Here is a 23306-nt window from a genome sequence, read left to right as displayed (position 1 = left end):
AATATTGATTTAATTCCCAGTCTCTGAGGGACTGTCCCACAGATTATTTGACAAAATGTTCCTGGTTTAGGGCTCACATTGTTCAGCTCTTAGTAATAACATTGGTCTACAACACTGAAGTGTTTTTATCTTTAAGGAGGAGAAACCATGTTGGTGACGATTATAAAAACCAGGTTCTCACCCGCACCGTCATAGTTTACTATGGCTCCTTCGCTAGGACTGGTTCGCTTAATTGCATTCCTGTATTTGTCCAGAATGTCCTCCGCAGCTTGCGCCTGTGCACTGAGCCTTGGGCTGGGATCATCTGAAAAGACCATTAAAAACAACAGGAGTTAACCTTGCGTTGTGCCAACTGAAAGCAAATACAAAAATTGAGACCTACACATTTGGACTCTGGTTTTAGCCACATCAAACAAATAGCTGCTTGTGCTCCATGTAGCCACAACTCAAATATATTTATAAAGTCTGAAGCAAAAGCAGGGGGGGAAAGAAAAGAAAAGTACAATGAAAGTGAACAAATAAAGCCAGATCCTTGGTGTATTTATACTGCACACACAAATGGTTCTTCTATATTTGAAGACTTCTAGAAATGATTAGGCAAACAGAATACTAAACACCCAGGTTCAAATCATGTTCAGTTTAGCACTTAAGTAATTATTACAGGAACGTGTCCGCAGCTATCCTTACAGCTCAGCTATGATAAGGACATAAGCTTTATAATGAGGGGGGTGTGTGGAAAGTGAGGACTTGAGTTGAGAATCCGGCACTATACATATTGAAAGAAGCCTGACAATTTAAAAACAGTCTTCAAGTCAAGTAGTCTTTATCCACTTTCTTATTCAGAAAGCCAGTTGTGAACATTATTTACAGAAAGGTATACGCTATTGTAGTTAGATACCTGGTAGGCGCTCTGGAACTCTATAGGGCATGTTATGAGAGAAAATTACTATGATGGTATTATTCACATACCTTGAAGTGTTGAGTATCTGTCAGGCACCATGTCATCTTTGTCTTTTTCTTGTTTTTCTTTCTTTCTAAATGGAATAGGAGCTGAAAATGCAAGGTACCTTATCAAAGACTATTCTGAGATAATGGCCAGACTGAAGAAACTTTAAGAAAGTGGCTAATGCAGAAGTTTGTCATTGAATAAACTTTAATAAAAGCATAAGCCTATCTATGGGGTGGAGCAGAACTGTACTGTCATCATAAGTAGTAAGCTCTACCTTTAACAGACATGCTACCATGAGCCAGGCAGTTTTGCCTTCCAAGTACGGTACACTCTAGGCAATTACCAGCCACGGGAGTCAGGTACCTTCCCATTTTTATCTACATATTTATTTATTTATACTTTAGTTTAGCCAATAGTCCTAACTCAAATATTGGTCATAATGACATGAATCTTTTCTGGCAACTCGTTCCCACTAGTAAGTTCAGGGAGAAGATGCAAAGACAGCACACTGTGAAACGGAAAAGCAAACAAAGCGGTACTAAAATACTGTAACTTTATCTAAAGTCACACAGAGACTGCAAGGATTATGTTTTCTAACTGAAAGTCTGTTTTAAAAAAAGGCAAGAATATCTAATATTGCACACATTGTTCCATCCCCAGTTGTCTTTATTCACAGCATGAAAGCCAAATACTATCTTGAACAAGCTTTACTTTGTAAATAGCCAAAGTCTAATTTCCACTCATGCCGTGTTACAAGAGATACCCTAAGTTATCAATATCCTTCAACTAGCACACTACCATCCATAGAGAATTAAGACTAGTTCTCAGTGAAGCTGCAATGAAGTTAACACCACACAGCTATGAGATGGCTGGCTTCACATAAGGATTCCAAGGTTACCAAATTATTAAGATAACACAATGCCTAACCAGATTCCTTTCAGCTTACACATCTCTTTATAGGCACTGCACACTTTGTATTTCAATAATTCTCTCTTTACCGAAACACTTGCAATTTTATACATAAGAATCCTTTATTTCTCAAAATTAAACAGGACAGCTATTACTCTGTAACAAATCTACATCAGTCTGGTCAGCTTTTCAAAGTGAAACTGTAAAAACTTTCCATAAAAGTGACTAAAGATACAATAAAGGCAGCGTGCACTCTTACTAAAGTACCAGAACCAGACGGACACGATCCTACCTTTGGGCATGGCAGACACAAAACGTTTCCTCCACCAGGGCTTGTTTCTGTCAGACCGCTCATCATCACTGTCTTTTCGTTCTTCAATCTGTAGAAGGGCAGAGTCTACATTTCAGCATTTACCACATCAAGTGTAAAGACAAAATTTCTCTTTTACATCAGGTTTTGCTACATTGACTGTAAAAACAGAACTACAGCGGAGCACAGAAAGCCATAGCAGATTAAGTTAGAAATATCCCTCCTGAAGAGGGCAGTCTATAAATGCAAAACCAAAGACATGAAGAAACTTAAATTTCACTTATCTCTTTTTTAAAGAAAATTACTTTTCAGGATGCTGCAGCATTTTAAATTTAAGCACTACAACAAATCTATTTCTGAAGTCCCACCAAATCAAGTAAGGCTCATCCAGTAAATTTAAGAGAAGCCAGATTCATTTAAGCCACTCTGAACATCTGTAGCTTTAGCTTCTAAAACATTATTGGCCAACATTTAAAAGGTAACAAAAGTGCATTGTAATTCCTTGGCTAAACACATTTAATACCAGCTTTCTAGCATTAGATGCCTAATTAAAGTGAGCATGCTGGGGGGGGGGGATTGGGGGGGAGATAAATAAGAAGCCTTACCTCTCCCCTAGAGGAGTCTTTACTGGGAGACGAAGATGACGACTGAGAGGCAGCCACCAGAACAGCTGCTCCAGTAGTGGTGGTCGGCATAGGAAGCTCCCTCTCCTCATTACCAGGACGTCTGTTCCACCCAGGATCACTCATAGGCCTCCGAACTGATGATACTATATCTGAACTCCTGCTGCGGACTAGCCTCTCTGGATAAGAATGCCTCTGCTTGAATGCTTCTAAATCAGTTGGAATTAAAGTGTGAGACCCAAAGTTTGGTAATCGGGCCTCATTACCTCCCATAGCTCCTTCCAAGATTGGTGGATCTGGTGGTGGATGAGAGGGTCTTGCATAGTGTACTTTAGGCCTTACTACAGCTGATACACCTGCGGTCATAAGCATAAAAGAAGCCACACACATTTCTTTTAAGATTCTTCCAAATTAGCTGGTACTAACACAGAAGCGTGGAAAATGCCTATTTTTTAAAAAAAAAAGCTTATTCTTTACAACTCACCCTCATTTGATGACAGAGGGTCAAACAATGCAAGCAAAGAATCTGTCTGAGAAGGAGGAGATGTCAAGTGACTGGCTCCTGAAATACAGAAAAAAAGAGTTAGCACTGTACCAAGAACTACCTGCAACATAAAGCACATTGGAAAAACAGCCTTCAGCAACAAAAGTTTACAAAACTTATATTGCAAAATATTTTTAAAGATATTCTTATATGGAAAGATCTCTGTAGTATGCTGAAATGATCAAAGAATTACATCACAAAAAGTGGGGAAATCTTGAGGAGCAGACCAACTCCAAAATGCAAGGGGACAGTCAATGTAATCAAACCGAAATAGAAAAAGGTGATCTTAGATCTAGTACTCAAGTTCTAGCACTATAAAGTACTGGAGTCTCTTTGTCAAACAAATACAGTGCTAGCAAATAAGGAAAACGTTAAGCTTAGCCACCAGAACTTTGAAATTGGGAGAAATTGTAAAATTTAAGGATTCTACATATGTCATTTGTGAGACTTCAGTTATCAGAGATTCTAATTCTCATTTACAGGTAAGTAACTTACCATGGGCTGTTTCATCCATGTCAGGACTCGTCACAGAATCTTTTCCCCCAAAGTCAGAGCTACATTCGGACCTGAGATCCTCAATCTTATTAGGAATATCTTCAGATGTTGCACTAATACCTTACACATAACAAAAGAAGCATCTGTAATAGTCTTTCAGAGAAAAAGGAAGCAAAATCCTGAAGCCGTTAAAATGTTTGGTGAACACTGCAATAACCAACTCCTAACTCACAGTAGCACCTAGAGACATTATGAATTTCTATACTCCTAAAATAACATTTTATTTCTGCTCTACATCTTCAACTGTTTTAACATGGCCACGAATACACTTTGACAATGGGCATCAGAAAGACAGTTCACACTCTTAAATACTTTGCAGAAAACAAAGAACTGAAGTAGATATATGCTGATTCACTTAAATGAAAAAAGTTGTGATAATAAAACTAAATGCAAGAAAGTTAGGAGTTTCTTCCAAATCAATACTGCACTGCTAACCATTGTTATTGTAGCACAGAGTACGAGACGCTCTGCTGCCTTTTTTATTTCTTCTGTAAGATGAACAAAGAACTCCTGCTTTGAAAATTCCAGAACGAGTGCAAAAAGTTACGAGTGAAATGATGTATAACTAAAGCAAGTGCAGCAAAGTGGATGCCGATCACATTCTAATAGAGCAGCGTGTTTTCAGAGACAATGAAACACACCTGATACAACGCTGAGGCCCGGCGTACTGGGTCGAGAACTGACCTCCCTTACATCTGTGTCATCAGATGTGCTACCCAGCCCAGAACAGCTTTCCAGTTCTTGTAGTCTTTCCTCCTGTTTTAAGTCTGGGGCCTCTACAAAAGGGAGACAATGGGGAGTAGAGAGAAAAAGTGTCATTACTCAATGCCATGCTTCCTTAATACTCACATACAGAAGGAAGGGGGGTATGAGTTGATTTAGTATATTAAGCTCTAAGCTAACTCAATCACTTCAGTAAGAGTTTTCTTCCTACACAGAAGGCAGGACTCTGCACAGATAGCAATGCTCTGTCCGCATGGGCATTCTCAGAAGTTTTTACTGTTTTAAGTATTGTATTTCTTAGATACAACAGCATACAGTCCAATCTTCGCTAACCAAAGTAAACTACGATCCTAGATAGCCCTACTTAACATCACGGGGAAGGAAAGCAAACAGAAGTTTGCTTTGCAATCCCTTCTCTCCCTTTCTGGCCCTTAAGAATTTCTTAAGTAACAGTAAGTCTCTCACAATGCTTTCCATCTTCTCTCTGCCTAGGAACAGTTTGTCCTTTTAATACTGGGAGTATTCACAAACACTAACTTAACCCTAGGACAGTAATTTCTCGAAGAAAGAGAGGAAGAGGCTGTTGTTTTGTGTTATATGCCTCTGGAAGAGCCTTGATTCATGCTAAAGAAATAAGCAAAAACTGCAGGATTCTGACCTGAATCACTTGGTAATACTTCCACACTCCATGCCTCACTTGTGGTTTCTGATATGGTTGAACCTGTGCAGGGATCAAGCAACACCGATCCTGAACCTGGTAAACACAGCAAGCTGCCTAGCATGTTCTCTGCAGCTGCACCTGCAAAAGTAAAGCCGAAGCATATAGCTAGATATAGGCTTCCTGAAGACAGCTCTAATAAGAAAGAAAAATAAGAACACGTTTTAAGTGTCCTTAATAAAGTAATCATGAAAGACAACTTTGAAAAGATAGACGTGAGCAACTCAATACAATCCAGGTCATGCACACAAAATCCTCCTACAGAAAAGCTCCAGTTCAATCAATGAAAACGCACCTATTCAGAAAGGGAGGAGGGCGGCTCTGCAGCCTCACTATTTTAGAGCAAGCACGAAGCATTTTAACATACCAGATGTACCACCGAGTTACCTGCTATTTCTTGCAAACGATCTTCATCGATATTCGGATCGAAGTCACTTCCCAAGACATCTGTACTCCAAGTTTCGCTCACAGTTTCCGATATATCTCTGTCATCAGTCAACCCCATCATATCACGGATTTCAAATTTACGGAGCTTGTCATCAAGATTATCCTGAGTTGTGGCTGTGTAAAAATAAAGAGTTCTCAATTTTTTGAAAGGCTTCTCCAATTACTTTTGATTGAAAATCTGTAAGAGTACATTATAGGGAAAAAACCCAAACAAAACAACCCTCTAATTCTGTCAGGTAAGACAGTGTTTTAAAGTAAGACCTGTAAAGCACTATTATACTATTCAAGAGATGCTGCCTGAAAACCGTTTTTAAGCACATTTGAGACATTAGAAGAAAAATCTTAAATTACACATGGTGACCTATCAACCCAATTGACAGACAAAATGAGTAAAATTTAGCGCGCTATCAAGAAACTGATACAATTCCTGTAAGAAGAACTTATCGCAGAAAAGCTGAGGCCTCCAGGGATGATTCAAGCCCAAACCCCCTGCTCAAAACAGGGTCAAATACAGCAGGTTGCTCATCGTCATGTCCAGTCATGTTTTGAGTATCTCCAGGCTAGAGACACCACCACCTCTTTGGGCAACCTGTTCCTCCATTTGACAAATATATATTAAAGAGGAAGCTACCCAGATGCTTTAAGATTACTCCAATCCAGATCACCCTGTTCCCAGAAGGGAAAAACTTGGTATCAAGCAAAACTTTACAAGCAGTTTCCTATAAAGGACTTAGGCCTCAAAATTCCATGCGATTTCCTTTTCCTAACAATGGACTACAAGAAATATTTCTAGAAACAAACAAACAAACCAACCAAACCATAAATAAAGGCAAGAGTGATTGCACAAGGAAAACTTTTACTTATTTTTTCCTGAACTAATTTTCCAACCTTTTTGCACAGAACTTTGGCTTTAAGATCTACAGCACCTCAGGCACTGGTAGTAGAGAATTTGCACCTGCCTTGTTCGTGCTCTAACAGCTGCAGAGCTTCAACACCATTGCTCCCAGAGGGGCCCGCGCCAAGCTCTGACACAGACTCCCCTTCTAAATCCAAAGACGACACAGAGTTGGAGCGATTTGAAGGACCTGTGAAAACAGATTTTACTGTAAATCTAATTTGAATAACAGTTCCTAAATATACAGCATTAACAATCCAGGGCACAATTAACTAGAAAGACGAAAAGAAACGAAGTAGCAGTTCCAATGTACATTTAGTTCATCGATTCAGTACTTTACATTCGCTCTACTCTTGATCCCTATTCTATAGATACTTAACCTGCACTGTGATTTGTACTTCCCATGTTTAGAGTACCATACTAATTATAATAATCTACAAATACATTACCAGAAATGGCTGGAATCTCACCATTACCATACTTAACTGTCACTAAAAAGTCAATAAAGTCTTTGCCATTAATTTGTTTACTTGTCCATGAATTTGTTTTCTTATTTTGAGGAAAGAGAGAGCAAAAACTAAATTATGGAAGTTATACAAAGTAATGCATGCTGAGTGATCTGCACAAACCTCTTCAATACCACAAATAAACCTGTGCTTCGCTGTGTCTGAGGTTCATATGAGTTGTCCAGAGTCCAGAAACTATTCTGAGATATGTAATAGCTTATTAAAACATGATGAAAAATAAGTCTGAGAAGTCTAAGTTTAGAGCTAAGTTAGATTACCTTAATAATTAGTACTGCACTTAAGTTTTTAAAAAAAAAAAACACAACACAAAAATCACTCTGTTCTCTCTTTCTAAATACACTCAGGTTTTTTCTTCCTAATTCTCAGACTCAGTTATGCCTTTGCAGGTCAAAATTTAGCTCCACACTTTTTTCTTTGAATGGCTCTCAGGGTAAAATGGCACAGTCTTCAAAATGGCAAGATGACATGCTGTATTTAACAGAAGTTCCTTTTATAGTTAAGCAAAAAAAAAAAAAAACACCAAAAAAACCCCCAGGGACAAAACTTCTTCAAGACTTAAGTAGCCCTTCACCTTCAGATATTCCTTCCAGATTATCACTGCAGAGGGAAAAGCGCAAGGTTTTATCAGGTTTACCATGGAGTTTGTTTTCATCAATGGGGACATCTCCTTGTCCGCCATCTGCAAGCTGCATATTTAAGACCTGGAGAGTGGGGGAAAGAAACAAGACTTCCTTAAAATAATCTATTTTTCGGATAATTAAACAGTAAACAAAACGTTGCACACATTTTTTGCATTGTTTTCCCTAGATGTCAATGGCACAATCAAATTTCTAACATTCCATTTGAAAAAAAGACAGCTATCTCCAAACACAGAGCCTGGAGAGAACGTAAGGTAACCAAGATGTGAACATAAGGCAAGTCCTGATAATAACGGAGCCACCAGCTCCCTCATCACCCCAGCAGACTAATATAATATGGAAACTGACCATGACGAGGCTGCAAGAGGAGATAATCCGAACTATCGGGCAAGGCAGCAAAGATGAAAGTAGAAGCTGTGCTATGGCTGGTGAAAGAAAAGGCTGTAAAACCAGCCTTACCCTAAGCAACATAGTCTGAAGGCATTCATGGCAACATGACCACAGCTCCGCCCTCACAAGAAGCTGGGCCTGTGCGTTTCAAGTCTGAGCTGCCAAAAACGTCGGGATCAGTGTTCCAGTTCTGTCATTCACCTGTGCCACTTGATCCAAAGGACAGAGCATGCAGAGAGATAACTGAATCAGTTTCGTCAGGCTCAGAAATAATAGCCCAAGTTTGCTCTTAAGCATGCTAGATGACAAAGCCTCTTCATAAATCTGCCAGGTTCATTTTTCCTGTGTTAATATACTGCTTTTCACACCTCGCAGACATACTAAGTGAGGAAAAAAAAAAATCTAACAAAGGGAAATTTGAAAGCTACAACCCCCAAGGTCAGTAAAATAAAGTAAGGATTTTAATTCCCATTCTAGATTTATTACCCAAACTTAGTGTCACAACTTCATTGTTCTGCTATTAGAGAACACAGAGGCTGTACTTCTCAAAGTATCTGAGATGTGATAGTTTTTGCATACCTCATTTTCTGACATCATTCCTGGAGTAATCTGTGGACCTGTCCCCAAAGAAATCACCAGCACTTCTTCTGGCTGAACTTCTGGGATAGTCTCCTGGGAGGATCCTTCATGATCTCCGTGCTGATCCATTAGAATATTTGATCTACTTCTGCTACGAGTTGCTAACAAAATATTTTGAAATATCAACATTAGAAAGCTTTTCCTTGTTTAAGGAGGAAAAAAGGACAATACAATGGAAATACAGAATGGCAATGTTTTGAATTAATAATACGCATACTAAATAAACTTACAAAATGAAAAGTCATATTAGACTTTGAGAGATGGAACTAGTGTTTAAATTTGAGTACTGAACTGTGAAAAAGCAAACTTTCAACATAAAAGTTTAGAGAAACAAGATATACTATGTCCTGTTTGCCTACACAAACTCAGTGTATTCCAATCACAGAAAGACCCTTCATAAATTAATTGAGAAAATGAAGAAGTTTGTTACCAACAAAAAAAGGTCTAGGTTCCTGTGGTTTATAACTCTGTTTAATTAATCTATTTAGAAGTTTTTTCTCCTAAAAGCAGGGAAATCTTATTCTAACAGGTGTGTCAAACCCAGACACACAATTCAACATCAGGTGGTTTACTTTGATTATTTTTGTGACTCTTTATTAGTTTTTTCAAGTAGCCTCATATTCCCACGTTTGGCACCGTGGAAGGAAAAATGCCCACATGGAATTAAGATTTCTAAGTATGGCAGCATGACACCAGTTATTTCTTTATTTGATCCAGGGAAAACAAGGCAAGTGTGCGGAAGTCACAGCCAAATTCTGATTATCACACAAAGGGACAAAAGGTGTTTTTAAAAACTACACGTACATATGAAATGAGTTTCATATAGAAATCAATGAAGAAATCTGAAAAAGGAACTGATTGCCAAAGTAAACCAAAGACATGCTTAAGTCATGTGTTATAAGTAAAAGTTTCACAGTGAAGAATGGAAAGAGGGCATTACCCACCAAAAGGGGTTACTAGAGTTATATGAGCTGAAAGATTGGTAGCAGAAGTATCCCAGGCAGTAATGGCTGCCAATTGCTGTCCTGGATTTCGAAAGCATTAAAATGAAACAAAAGAAATGAAAACTTTGAGCAAAAACTATTTTATACCATAAAATAAATGCTGTTGTGCCACTACTTTATAGGCATAAGACCAGAACCATTCAGAAGTAGAGTTAAAACAACATGGGATAGGTTTGTTTTGGGGTTGGTTTTGTGGGGGTTTTTGCCACTTATCGGGCTCTACATATTTTCATCCTGTTACACACTAACACCAAATCTCTCAAACAAACAGAAATATCCCATGTGGTCATATTCATGTAAATATACACTGAAGAAGAGTACCACACTTCCTATTTTAAGAGAAAATATTATTGAAATGGAGAATTTCAAGACCCAGAAATCCTATTCAAAAAGAGGACAAAAACCCAACAAACATAAAATTGCATTACAATATACTAACAATTGGAATTAGACCAGGCAAATAATGGAGAAAGAAGAAAGCTTCTCTTCTCAGCACATATTCTAAAAGTTCTGCTCTTGCTTTTTCACCCTCCTCCACATTTGCTCTCTTCTGGGACACAAAAATTTTAAACTTATTCTATCCCACCAATTAAATGTCATCGCTTCCATCTTACCACTTGCCTAAGCAATCTTCCCTCCTAGATCTGCTTCCCATCTTCAAACTTTCCCTTTATTATCATTGCACTAGCGTGACTACCAACCACTCCAGCGGTTTTCTCAAGTTCAATCTAGAGTGATGAAGCTCACTATACTGGCATCAGAAAGTAAGGAAGTTACCTGGCTTTCTACGCAAAAGAAAATTCTTCACCAGCTACACAGAAAGAGTACGAACTGAAGGTGTAGTCGAAGAGTAGCCCCAAGAGATGACTGAAAAAATGGCACAGAAAATGTATCAAGATATCAGAAATCATGCAAGTCTGCTTGCTCTCCTTACCTATTGGTAAGCGATTTTTTTTGTTAGCTGGAGTAGTTGCAGGAGAAAGTTGTGGGGTATTATACGGGGTCATTTCAAGGCTGCTGCTTTTCCCTGGTTTGTTCTGGGGTAAGTTTGCCAGCAAGTTTTCCAAAGCCATCCGATCTTCCTTAAGTTGATCGCTTGACATTACATTCCGCATAAAGCCAACCTAAAAATTTACAATTAGTGTTGGTAAGAATTGCCGTGTAAATTATCAGCCTAGTTTATCCTATCTGTAAACATATGGGGACAAGTTTATACTACTTCTTTTTAAGAACTTAAGATATTACCAGAGTAGTTAGCTGGCTGTACGTCATGTAAACCACTGTTCTACTCAACCCCTCCAGAAGGTTCACAGAAGACATTGGAGGAGTTTCAACTGCACGCCCATCGATAACTACATCCAGGAAAGCAGCAACACAGCTCTGCAAACCAAAGAAACAGTTTTTAAATGAAAGACAATTTACTAGAGTTTGGAAAGAACATACGTTACGACAAATGTTAATAGTTTACATAACGATATAAGTTTTGCTTCCTACTTCTAAAATCTTAGGATAAAATACCACGTATCATTAAAATCACTGAAAAGCAAGCAAGGAAAGCATGCAGTTAGTTTTAGCATTTCCTTCGTTCCTTTTCTGCATTCAAAAGCGTTACTTACTTAAGTATCTTCTTACAATTTTTTAAAAAATTAAACTGTTCTATGGCAATTAAACTGCCCCTTCCTGAAGAACCTGCTGAGCACAAACTAAAAGTGAAACAAGGAAGCAACACACAGTATCACTTTCTAATCTGATTGAATGTTACTTGTGTAATAAATGTGTAACTTTGCATGATGACTGTGTAACAATTATAATTGGCAAAAACCTGGAAGTTACACAAGCAAATCAACAGTTTTTTTAAACATATGACAATACAAAGATCATTAGTTTCACTGCTCCTCTGATGATGCTAATTTCAATATTGCTATGGATGATTCATACTAACAAAGGAAAAGCTGAATAAAAAAAGCAAAACTACGCAAAAAAGGAACAGAAGTTACTTGCACTAACAAATTACTTGGTGTTAAATCAGATTTCATACAAAAGTTGTCTTCAGATCAGAATGTTTTCTTTAGGTTCAGTAGAAGAACCACAGACAGTAATTCAGCATTTCAGTTTAAAAGGTAACTTGCTTTTATTTCTTGTTTGTATTTTCTTTCAAGAAGTATTATGTCAGAGTAGAAGAATCCCCAACGCTTAATTCTAGCACTCAAGATTTTGTTCCCAGCCTTGTGCAGGATTTAATCTGCTTTTCTGTACATGTAACTTGGAAGTTAAATGCTTAGTAAGTCCTTTGCAATGTCTGAAAAAAGACACTGCAGAAGGATGAAGTACACACGAGTCAGCTTTTTTTAGGCTGGATTCTTACTTTGTCAAATTTAGCAAGGTTGCTCTTCATACGTGGATCTCCCTCTTCAGAACCTGTCATTGCCAATTGCTGCAGAAGTCTCCCAACCTGAAACGAAAAAGAAGTATGAAGAATAAGCATTTCAAAACAAGATCATGATGGATCCGATTATAAAAAATAGTTAAAAGAACTCCTCCATTCTAAAATTTTTTTTCATTTAATACTCTGAGAAATGCTTCTGATTGGGTGGACAGTGTCTTGTACTTGCTTTCAGGGCAGGAAAAAATGCAAGAAGTTTTAGAAAAAAACCCAGTCATTCCATTTAACAAGAAAATCTGCACACACAGTATGCTATGAGCATCCATACTTCCCCCTTTCCCAGGAACAAAGCATGTTTTGTTTCTACAACACATCAGAATTGAGAGTTGAATCTAGGTCATCTTAAACCTAGAGATTTTAAGAGGCTGTATATATTTTACTAAGACTATGTTGGAGGAAAAAAAATAGCAAGAGAGCTAACCCTTGTTTCAGAGCATATATTCCTTATTAATCCCCAACTGCAAAACAACTCTGATTAAAGAGTCGCCAACTGCAAGCTCTGCTACAACACGCAAGCAGTGACACAGGAGAGGATTGCTAATGCATTTTAGAAAAAACACTGGTAAGGCCCTGTCAGTAACAGCAAAACTCACCAGAACGATTCTACTGTGAGAATCACTCACTGTCTAGTTTATAGACAACATTAAGAAGTAGGTTTTATTGCTTGCGTGGGGAATACCCTCAGTCAGACAAGCATTGCTTAATACTTTCAGACTACACCTCTACCTACTATCATTAAATTGTCCCAGTATTTGCACAAAGACAAAAATTTGTCATGAGGGCTGGGGAATACTCTAAGGTCTAATGAAACAATAGATAGCTACCCACCAGAAACACTGGTCATTACTGCCAGACAAGAAGGGGTTTTTAGCAAAATATCTCGTTATTTTGTGCAATACCTGGCATAATACTTAACATTAACAAGAACAGCACAACATCCATTTACACACATTCCAGAATTCATCTCATAGTGACTTTTACACTTTAGCTTCCATCCCTTATAATAGCTTTTATAAAGTACATTTGCAACTCTAAGAGACAGAGGAATACATGCTATCAATTTTTTTGAGTCAATATTTTAAGCAAACAGATAAACTTTAGAGCATGCCTTTTCAGCAATGATTAACACAAATATTTTGTTAGCATTCATCTTACAGGTAGGAGGGACAGTACCTTTACTGTAGTAATGTCAGTTCTAGTGGGAAAAGAAAAGGCCAAGAACATTTCTCATACTTTTTTTTTTTTTAAGACTACTTTAAAGTGAATCATACCTGCATCAGATTAAATCTTGCCACCTCATTTATAGGAGCATCAGAAATTATCCCATACTGCTCTGGGTTAACAATTGCAGGACAGATGAAACACGCTAGAAGAAGATCTGTGCACATTGCTCTGACCTCCCCAACCTCCAGCCTGTCTACACATGAGAGCGTTTTGTACATTTGTGACACGATCCATCTCAAGCTGTGAGGAAAACAGTAAGTGTTTTGTTTGAGATAGCCAATGAATTTGTTCACCAAGGTCACCAGCTTGGCCTCATTGGAGTCAACCATCTCTTGGACTCTTTGCTTGAACTTCTCTGTGCCTTTCTCTCCAAATAACTTTTCCTGTTGTACTGGGGAGAATCTCTCAATTAACTTGTTTGGATCAGTTTCCAGGTGGTCTTCATCTTCAACCAGAAGCTGCATGATTGGCTCATGTAAAGTTGCAGTAAGAAAAAGTTTTGCAGAAAAGAGTCCTTCAGAGAAAAGTTTGAATAAGATGCTGAATGCACAGGTGCCCCGTCTCAACAGCCGCCTAGGGTTGTCGCTTTCCTTCAGTTCAAATTCGATCAAGTAACGGAGGACCTGGAGGAGGTAGCTCTCATCCTCCTGCATGATGCAGTTGCCATAAATGGAGGTAAAGACTGTGTGAATGACACTCTGAGTGTTGTCCTGGTTGAGCTTCTCTCCAGCAACCAGACAGGATGCAATAAGCCTAGGGTTCTCTCTCAGTCTGTTTAGGAATTCTCCGTAAGCAGTCTCCTGAAATCCCAACTGCTTATATCCATCCACAAACTGCGTGTCCTCCAAGATTTTAGCATGCTGGCAACACTCAGCAGGAGAAGCTTCAGCACTTTAAAGAAAAACATTGAAACAGTTTAAGTAACTCTTAGGCAAACAAACTTCATAAAAGATGCCATGTGGTCAATCTATCAACAAGACTACCACCAAGGAAAAAAGTCTTTCCATATAGTTAACACAAGTGATTTGCAAATTCAGGAATAAGGAGAGTTTGTTCCCATAAACTATGAACAGAAGCAAAACAAACATATATATTAAAAAAAGGTAGCTTAAACAGCCAATAAGTAAGCTTCAGGTGAGTCAGATTCCCTAGTTGAGATTTGCTTTAAAACCTTACTATTTTTATGATTAGTATAGCAAAGGACTCCAGATACTAAGTGTGAAAAATCTGATGGATTTGCTGCAATTCACAGAAGTTTAGGAGCTTGTTCTCCCCAGGACCACCCTCACCCCCCAAGTCACCTTGTTATGATCAGTCTGTCCAAGTTAATCCTTTGCTGCTTGGAAATCCATGCTGTGCGGTACAGCTTTTCAGCTGTCTTCAATACATCTGCATTGAGCCTTTGAATAAGTTGCTTTTCTGAGTTTACATACAGCCGTTCCTGCTTGAGGTGATGAGCCAGCGTGTGTATATCCAGCTTCACCATCTTGGGCAGCAAGCGGGTTACACAGTACTCACTGAAAGAAGGAAAGAAAATGAAACAGGTGAATTCCAACAGTTAGGGAACAAGTTCTATCAGCCCCAATGAAGTGATAAGCAGGTCATAAACTTACACTGAGCAGTCAATACTGCTGTGCCCCTTCCATGTTAGCATATTAATATGTTCTCTCAGATCCACAGCCCACCACTTAATGACTGAGTCCCTCTTTCTTAATGCAAGGTTTCCTAATTGCCAATTTCATTAACCCCTTGTTATGTCAGCACATCAGGGACACTTGCATGGTAGCAAATGATATTTTCAACTCACACTCATGAACTGAAACAGTAATACAGTACGGCACTGCAAAACTCCTGCACCACACCTCCAACACACAAGGTAAGAAACTGGCCATTACTTGGTGAGATGTGGCCCTTGCTACAGTTTAGGTGACACAAGCTCAGGGAGTTGAAGAGGAGTCCCATTCCAACTCACAGTCTGGTGAAGAGGCAAAAAGATTTCTGCACTTACTACTTTGTCCTAAAGCATGCCCGCATAACGGAGCACTATGCAAGTACTTGGGTGTGGTTATGTCTGGCCTGCTAAAACTAATGCCCTCTCTAACTATGCATAAGAAACACCAAGCTCCCAACACTGGTCTTTTCTGCTAAAAGATTTTAAATAATATTACTAATTTAAAAAAAATAAAATAAAATAGAATCAAGGAGTATCAATACCCAGATAAGGCAGAAGTTGGAAATTAGGCTGGAGACTTTGCTCAACAGTAGAATTCATTCAGAAAAAATTCCTCAAATATTTAAATTCAGAAGAATATTTCTTTGGGCCACAATCCAAAAATGTTGTTTTAAAGAGAGAAAAACTGAAACAACTGTAGGCTTTCATAGCACATCAGGGACAAAAATCTACATAAACTACTGTTATGTCTCAATGTAACATCAGCTCTAACTTCATAATTAGAAAACATCTTAGTTACCAGTTAGATAAACAGAGTACCACACCATTCAAAACAAGTTCAAGGAGCTAATCCATCTAAAAATTAACTCTACAGAAGAAAAAAAAAAAAAAAAACATCAACTGCATTAATGCTGACAAGGGAAGGGGTAGAATCACGCAGATTAGATTATGTTTCCATGGAATTAACCATTAACTGCTTTATGTCTTCTTCCCCACCAGAACTAACAGCCATACTAGCTAATTTGGGAAGAAAAAGGGTTTGATCCAGATATAATCTGTAGCAGCTATATATCCATTACCAATATATCTGACAGATGCCAGAGCTGTCAAGGGATCTGGCGATGAACCCTTCGAAGCCATACTACAGTTAAATGAAAAACTTACTTCCTGCAACCTGTAGTGACTCTAGAGGAGCCTTGCTCCACAAAACCATTTAGTCCATGCTTGAGAAACTACAAATAATGTACCATGCCCTGGCCTAATGCTCTCCCCTTTTAGTGTTTTAAAGATCTGTGGTTCACTGCTCAGCATAGCAGGAGATGATCCTCTCTGAAGAATACAGATTAGCTCCCTAATTAGGCACAGGTTTTACATTTGTTGGGATTTTTTCAGTGTGTGGAGAAAGCCTGATAACCAGGTGCACTGACAACCATCACTGCTCCTCGTGTGTGTAATTAAGTTCTTTCATCTCTAGTTTTAACCTCACAACCAAAACCCTAGCAGAGACAAAAAGAGATGCTGTCACAAGTCTTTATGCATAAAAAATTGCAATCTTATTACACCTGATGGTTTAAAGGCCATTCCTAGCAAATACAGACAACTGTGTATATAAAGCTCCCAAAAAAAACAACCCCAAAAACCAAAAAACACAACCCCACCCTCAAAAAAAAAACCCCAAAACCCAAACAAAAAACCCAGCAACCCTAATCAGTGGTTACAGCTCATGCATCCAAAGATGAGATTAAGCAAGGAACTTGAAGGACGCACTAATTTAGATGTTTTTTAACTCGGACGGTCTCAGAGAAATTATTACAAAAAGAAACACTGACATTACTGCCAAAGTTCTTTGAGAAACAAATAACAACTTCTTGCAACAATTTTGTTTTTAGTCCCAAAATTTAAGGGCTCGCAAAAAAAAAATAGCATTAAACTTGATACTGCCTACAAACACAGTAGTAACTAGTTATTAGGTTATGAGCTATTGATATCAGCCAGGAAAAAGAAGCTGCATCCATAAAAACGTACATACAGGAGATCTGCAGAACTACCTTCTGTCTTTTCAGATGCTTTCCGCTGTAAGGCTGTACTTAAGAGTTGCTCATAGTTTATCAAACCTTAACAGTTTTAGTTGACATTTTCCATTTTAAGGTGTTCCCCCACAGGCTCCACTTTTCCGGACAGAAAGTCCAAGTGGTTCTCCTGCTTGTAAGCAAGTTTTGGGAATGAACAGGGGACCCACATGGGGTACCCCCTATGAACAGCCTGTTGACTTCGCCTGCGTTCCTATGCCTTTGCCTTGCCAAATTTCAAAACAAGTTTCTATTTTTGTGTCACTCGTTATAAACACATTTAACAGTAGACAAGCCGATTAAACGGCTTCTGAGGTGTCTCATATACTTAGAAGTAAAGTGATTTCTCTCGCTGTTTCACTCAGTGTCTTTTTTTTTTTTTACTAGAGAAGATGTTTTCAGCATCAGGGATGAGCTAAGCACTCTAACAGCTTTCACCTCTGAGGAAAGACCATTCTTTTCTCCCCTGGCCCACAGGTGGGAGCAAACTCCAAAAGCTCAGTCAGCAAAAGAGACAAAGGTGGCCTGGAAACAGCATACTTTTTCTGGTAAGTTATGATTATCAAAATAGCAGTTAAATTGCTGGTAACCTTTTCTGGAGCTACAGACAATTAAAAAAAAAAATCAGTTAATATTCAGAAAGCAAATAAGACTCCTACACAGCCCAGAGTCCTAATACGCATGCATATAATCCACCTGTCCAGCAAACAAAAAGAGCAACAAACAGTAGAAAAGGTCAGACTACTGCAAAACAATACTGTACCATTTGTGATGCCACCTGAAAAAGAAAAAGACAGTATGGGCCTTGCACATACTTGGAAAATGAAGTTACCACCTAACATACAAAAGATTTGGGCATCTCCTCATTATAGAGCATCACAGCCATTAAACAGAGACACCAAAGCACTGAGTAACTGTGAGAAGTTGCACAGTGCTGTGCATTCTTATTTTTTGTAAGCTAATTGCCACCGTGAACTTCAGGCCCAAAACAAAACAACGCTCCAAAGACTACCATTACCTGCATCTGCGCTTCTAAATATACTCGTCCCATGACTACTTGATAATATCCTATCAATTGGCCACTACCCATGTGTCTATCTTATCTGTCTCTACTGTAGAACACCATAAATAACAAAAGCAAGAGGAGAATTGATTTGGAACTGAACCGCAGCAGGTTAATAAGTACCACTGCTTTGTCAAGAACTATGAAAATCCGCAGGAAAAATCCTGTCAATCTGCAGGAAGTCAACTGCACGACAGCAGTTTTTACCCTATGTACAAGAAAAAGGGACCAGCAGCTTCCCCGTCTTTATAATCCTCCATAAAAATTAAACTAATTTGCTTGCTAGTGATTGCTACTGAAATACACCTCTATGAAGACGAATGCCTCATTTACTCCCATTTACCAGTTTTTAAAAATGAATTATTCTGAAGTCACACAAGTATAGCGAGGAACAGTGCAAACAACTTTGTCTTCACCTTAAGTTTCTGGCAGACATTTGAGAACACCAGAGATGTAAAGCAGGTAGTTTAATACACACAGTACTTCAGCAGGCTTCCGACGGGCTCTAAAGAAAACTTCCAGCATAGTAAAGAAAATGCAAAAAACCTAGTTAAGCAAGATGCACATGTTATTACTCTCTTCAGATACGGACATTAACACAGCCGGTCTTGAAAGAAGAAACTATTGTACCACTAACACACCTACATGACACACACTGCTCCCCTCCAAAAACCTCTTCCCTTTATGATCAGTATGAAAAGACAACAGTTGCATTCTCTGACCTTCCCAGGCTACACAACATTCACTCCACGCCAGCATTCGGGACAAGAGCTTTAGAAGCAATTAGCCACAGTTACGTATTTGGTAACGCACCACAGAAGGCTGCATTAGAGCAGAGCGAGCGGCGGCAGCTTCAGCTGGTACTAATTCCAGAAAGTTGTTTGTCAGATTACTTTATCTGTTTCTTGTAAACAAAAAGGTGCCCATAATTATCCAATTACCTGGTTTATGACTACCATGCACCATACCTGAAGTAACAGATGTCCGTACGTACTTGTATAAAGGAGACACTTTAGGAAATTTAGATATCCAACAGTCTGCTGTGGCTGAAGAAACAACAGATATTAAATAGCTCCTGCTATGTGCAAATTATTTTTCAATCCTGGCAATTTCATTTTGATATGAAGACATTTCAATTTTTTGTCCGTTATTTCAAGACTACTTAGTAACCTACTAAAAGCCGTGACACAGTAAGAGAAGCTTAGCACAACAATTCAAACAATTTCACTTCATGACGCTCCACCATATCAACAACAAAGATTGCATGACCTGGCAGCATCTAAGATGTTTTGCCCTGCTATCAGCATGACATAAGGTTGTTCAGAACCCAAGACAATCTATGCCTTTGATGAATGCAGGACATAGATTTCTTCCTACATTTAAAAGTCCTGGAAAACAATACATCTAATCTTTAGGTACTGAACTCCACCTTACAAAGTACATGGTCTTGTCCTGTAGCATACAGGAACAAGTGACATCTCTATTGATTATTTCTGCAATTCAGTTGACAGAAAAGAGATTAAGTAAAGTAGTAAATACTGCTACTACACCAGATTCTTCTTCCTCCTCCAGCATTTCCTGCTCAGGGTTATTTGCTCCTCCTGAGTCTCGCTACGCAAGACTCAACTTCCAAAGCAAGTTTGGGCAGATCTAACGTAGGCAGGGCAGGGCAAGGCAAAACTGAAATCACTCCGTCTTACTCAAAAATAACTCCTAAGCAAGCTTGAATAGCTTCCATGCTAATTCACCTCAGATGGAGTACCTATTTCTTCATTAATATTTATAGTAATAACTAACAAGCCTTATTTTTTTATATAAGCTAACAGTCAGTCTCCCAAAGTTGAGCTAAAAAAGTCCATTTTTCAGTAGGATAGTTCACCATGACCTAGGACTTATCTGCTGAACTCTCACTTTACAGCACCCGCCATCCCAAAACATGCGTACAACATGCAAAATGCATTTCAATTTGCTACAGTTCAACTATCTAATCAATATTAATAAGAAAGTCATACCTCAAGTTTGTTTCTGCCCAGTGGCTGCTCTGCAGCTAGCATTGAACATACTGTCTATCCAGCAAGGTTTACGTGCAAGGAGCACCTCGTTTCTCATGCCCCTTAACAGAACTTATCAGTAATGCACAGGATCAGCTGGCTACTAAATTATCTATTATGGTATTACTGTGTTGCATAAAATCAACAAAAGTACATGACCATGCTAAAATCTACTCCAGTTGCTTGTGACGCTAGAAAGAGGAGCTCCCCTTACGTAAGGAGTCGTACTAATAAACTGTTAGTCAGAAGTGCAGAACTCTAAGCCGCTCAAACTGACAAAAACAACCTGCTCCCAGCCCCTTCTCTCGAGAGTAGCTCCCTTCCTCATTGTGAAACATCCCATCCGCGGTCCACCATGAAGAGTAACTGCTACTAAGGACAGAGTATATTCTACAGGACCTGACAAATCTCACACCAAAACCCTCGTGTGGAGTGCCTTAAATATTTTGGAACCCTCCAGGGCAGCAGTAGTTTAGAAGTCGGTTTCCTAAACCCACCATCCTGCTGCTTTTACAGAAGTGCAGTATTTCAGATTTCACATACTGTCCGTGCCATCCCCCCCTCCATCATCTTCAGATTGCAGCTTCTACTTGCGAGTCAACTGCATCGTCCACAAAAATAGCATTCTACCTATCAGTAAGTGTAGTGTCACATGCTCGGTTTGAGAGCTTCATCGTAACAGCTCTCCTCCTTCAGAGCACAGTATCATGACTTTGCAAGAAAAAAGCCAGATACTCGCTTGATCAAGTTCTTCAGCATTAAGGGTCTATTACTAACAAAAAAGGGAAGTCACAATATGCGTCAAGTTATAAGTTTTAAACCTGCATAAGACAAAAGCCATAAAGGAGAGACGCCAGCGACGTTCACGCCGAGCCGCTTCGACAGCGACTCGTTGCCCAATCCCACAGCGGCCGAGAGCAGCGAGGGCCCCGGCTGCCAAGTACTTCAATTTTTCGAATACCTCCGCAAACCTCAAGAACTACCGGTTCTCAGACACTAACATGGCAGGTAGGACTGGCTCCGGCCGGAGGCGGCTGACAGGGGAAAAAAAGGCACAGATAAAACACTCGAGGAAATCTTACGGCCAACTTCGCCCGGTCCCCCCCGCCGCTCCCAGGGCGCCAGCCTTCCCCCCGCAGACCCCGCACCTCTACCCCCGCACATGGCTCCGGACAAACCTCCCTCCCCGGAGTTCAACACAAATAAATACAGCCTACCTACCCACGGCTCGGTCCCCCGCAGCGCTGCCCCCGCCGCGCCGCCCGCCTTCCCACTCGCTTCCCTGAAAAACCAAGGGGTTTTGTCAGGCCCCGGGCCGGCGGGAGGGCTGCGGGGCGGCCTGGCCTCGCCTTCCTCCCCGCCGCTCCCCGGCCCTCCTCCTCCTCCTCCTCCCTCCGAGCAACGCGGCGGGGGGAAGCCAAGCGGTACCGCGGAGCGAGGCGGGGGGGGGGGGGTACGAGCGCGCCCCTTACCCGGCCAGCGCCCCGGCTCCGCCGCCGCCCGGCTCCCGCTGCGGCCCCGAGCCAGGCGCGGCGCGGACGCGGCACTGCGCAGGCGGCGGGCGGTAACGGCGGCCGCGCTCCTGGGACTTGTAGTCCCTTGGCCGGGGCGGGGGGGGGACTACAAGCCGCTCCACCCGGCCCCGGCCCATGCCTTCCCCTCAGGCGATGGAGCGCATATCCCCCCCCCCAACCCCAACGCCGAGCTCCTTTCCTCCCCATTCCTCCCCCCCACTATGTGTATTTTATTGTTAAATAGCACCTTTCTTTATTTAGCCCGTGCCCATTCTGCCCGGTTTTCACCCCATCTATTTTCGGAGGCAGGCGAGCGGCGGCTCGGCTCTGAGGGTGAGAGTTTGGAGGGAAGAGCGATGCTGAGGGTGGAGGGTCTTTGATGTGGGCTCGGTTGGGTTGTGTCTGGGGGGAACTGGGCATCGCACAAGCTCTTCGTGCTGCGGTAAAATCAAACCCTGTCACAGAGGCAATTTCGGTAGCCGGCACTTATCTATAGGACACCTCTATATGGTGCGTTTCATCTCCATGTGCTTTACCAACAGGTAAGATCCGTAAGCGTCGGCCATTACAGCGGTTCAAAAAGCACAGCAAAAGTTGTTAACAGGCGGGTATGCCAAGTGTGAAAGCGCTGCTCCGTATGGAGCAACCTAGCCTAGATAATAGCAATTGCTTCATCATAAATAGCAACATACGCGACTTCAGCCTAAGACATGATTAATGCAATACAGCCACAGAATGATTTTCACTTTGCCCTTCTTTTCAAGATTCTCAGAAAGTGTACAGCTCTCGCTGACACGTGACAGGGCCTGCTACAACCGTACAAGAAAACAAGAGGCGGTAAGGTCACAGTGCGATTGATCTGCAGGGACAGGGATAGAGACCAAAACCACAACTCCCAACGCATGTGATTGCTCCTCGTAACACACTTAAGTCAAATATTATGCCCAGTAGGAATACCAGGGAAAACTAAATAGCAGAACATAATTTATGACATGAAAATTTGTCCCAACAGAGGATTTAAGAAGCCTGTTCTCCAAGAGGAAAGAAAAGATAGTTGGAGACACATAAGCACCATTTGCAGTCCGGGTCAGTACTGCACGGCTCCCTTGGAGAGGGATGCCCACTCACAGCATACAACGTCAGCGACCGGCCGAGGCTCCGAATGTCACCCAGCGCTGCGAACCCTCCGGGGCTGACGAGTTCCCGGGCCCTCTGTGAAGAAGGGCACGGTATCCAGGCTTGACGGCGATTTCAGCGGGAAAGGGGCACCTCCTGAGCCACCGCAGCTGCTTGCTTTTTACGCCCAAGTTATCTGCAAAGCTCTTCCCAACAGGCAACTCAAAACAAGCCAAACGTTTACACTTTGTATCTCTCACTCTCCAAAACACGGTCTATGTGC

The 23306-nt window shown here is 40.5% G+C and overlaps 1 protein-coding gene across 3 annotated transcripts in view; it reads right to left on the bottom strand.

The window, feature by feature from the left end:
• The window catches only part of GAPVD1 (GTPase activating protein and VPS9 domains 1), a 31029-nt gene extending 9360 nt beyond the window's left edge, over positions 1 to 21669 (bottom strand). Inside the window, exons 1-18 of one of the 3 annotated variants that reach the window (XM_050908045.1) lie at positions 21615 to 21669; positions 14840 to 15055; positions 13586 to 14429; positions 12237 to 12323; positions 11117 to 11251; positions 10806 to 10995; positions 8808 to 8968; positions 7772 to 7901; positions 6738 to 6863; positions 5719 to 5892; positions 5272 to 5412; positions 4532 to 4666; positions 3831 to 3950; positions 3276 to 3353; positions 2774 to 3147; positions 2151 to 2238; positions 970 to 1050; positions 182 to 304 (exon numbers count right to left, since the gene is read on the bottom strand). In XM_050908045.1, the coding sequence (XP_050764002.1) occupies positions 182 to 304; positions 970 to 1050; positions 2151 to 2238; positions 2774 to 3147; positions 3276 to 3353; positions 3831 to 3950; positions 4532 to 4666; positions 5272 to 5412; positions 5719 to 5892; positions 6738 to 6863; positions 7772 to 7901; positions 8808 to 8968; positions 10806 to 10995; positions 11117 to 11251; positions 12237 to 12323; positions 13586 to 14429; positions 14840 to 15024 (3172 nt within the window). In that variant the 5' untranslated portion in view covers positions 15025 to 15055; positions 21615 to 21669. The remainder of the gene's footprint in view (positions 1 to 181; positions 305 to 969; positions 1051 to 2150; positions 2239 to 2773; positions 3148 to 3275; positions 3354 to 3830; positions 3951 to 4531; positions 4667 to 5271; positions 5413 to 5718; positions 5893 to 6737; positions 6864 to 7771; positions 7902 to 8807; positions 8969 to 10805; positions 10996 to 11116; positions 11252 to 12236; positions 12324 to 13585; positions 14430 to 14839; positions 15056 to 21614) is intronic. The other 2 variants (XM_050908046.1, XM_050908047.1) reach the window with 2 other exon arrangements.
• Between the last annotated feature and the right edge of the window lie 1637 nt (positions 21670 to 23306).

The sequence above is a fragment of the Gymnogyps californianus genome, chromosome 18 (assembly GCF_018139145.2).
Source record: "Gymnogyps californianus isolate 813 chromosome 18, ASM1813914v2, whole genome shotgun sequence".
In the NCBI taxonomy this organism is placed as follows: domain Eukaryota; kingdom Metazoa; phylum Chordata; class Aves; order Accipitriformes; family Cathartidae; genus Gymnogyps; species Gymnogyps californianus.
This window is presented reverse-complemented; position numbering and strand designations above follow the sequence as displayed.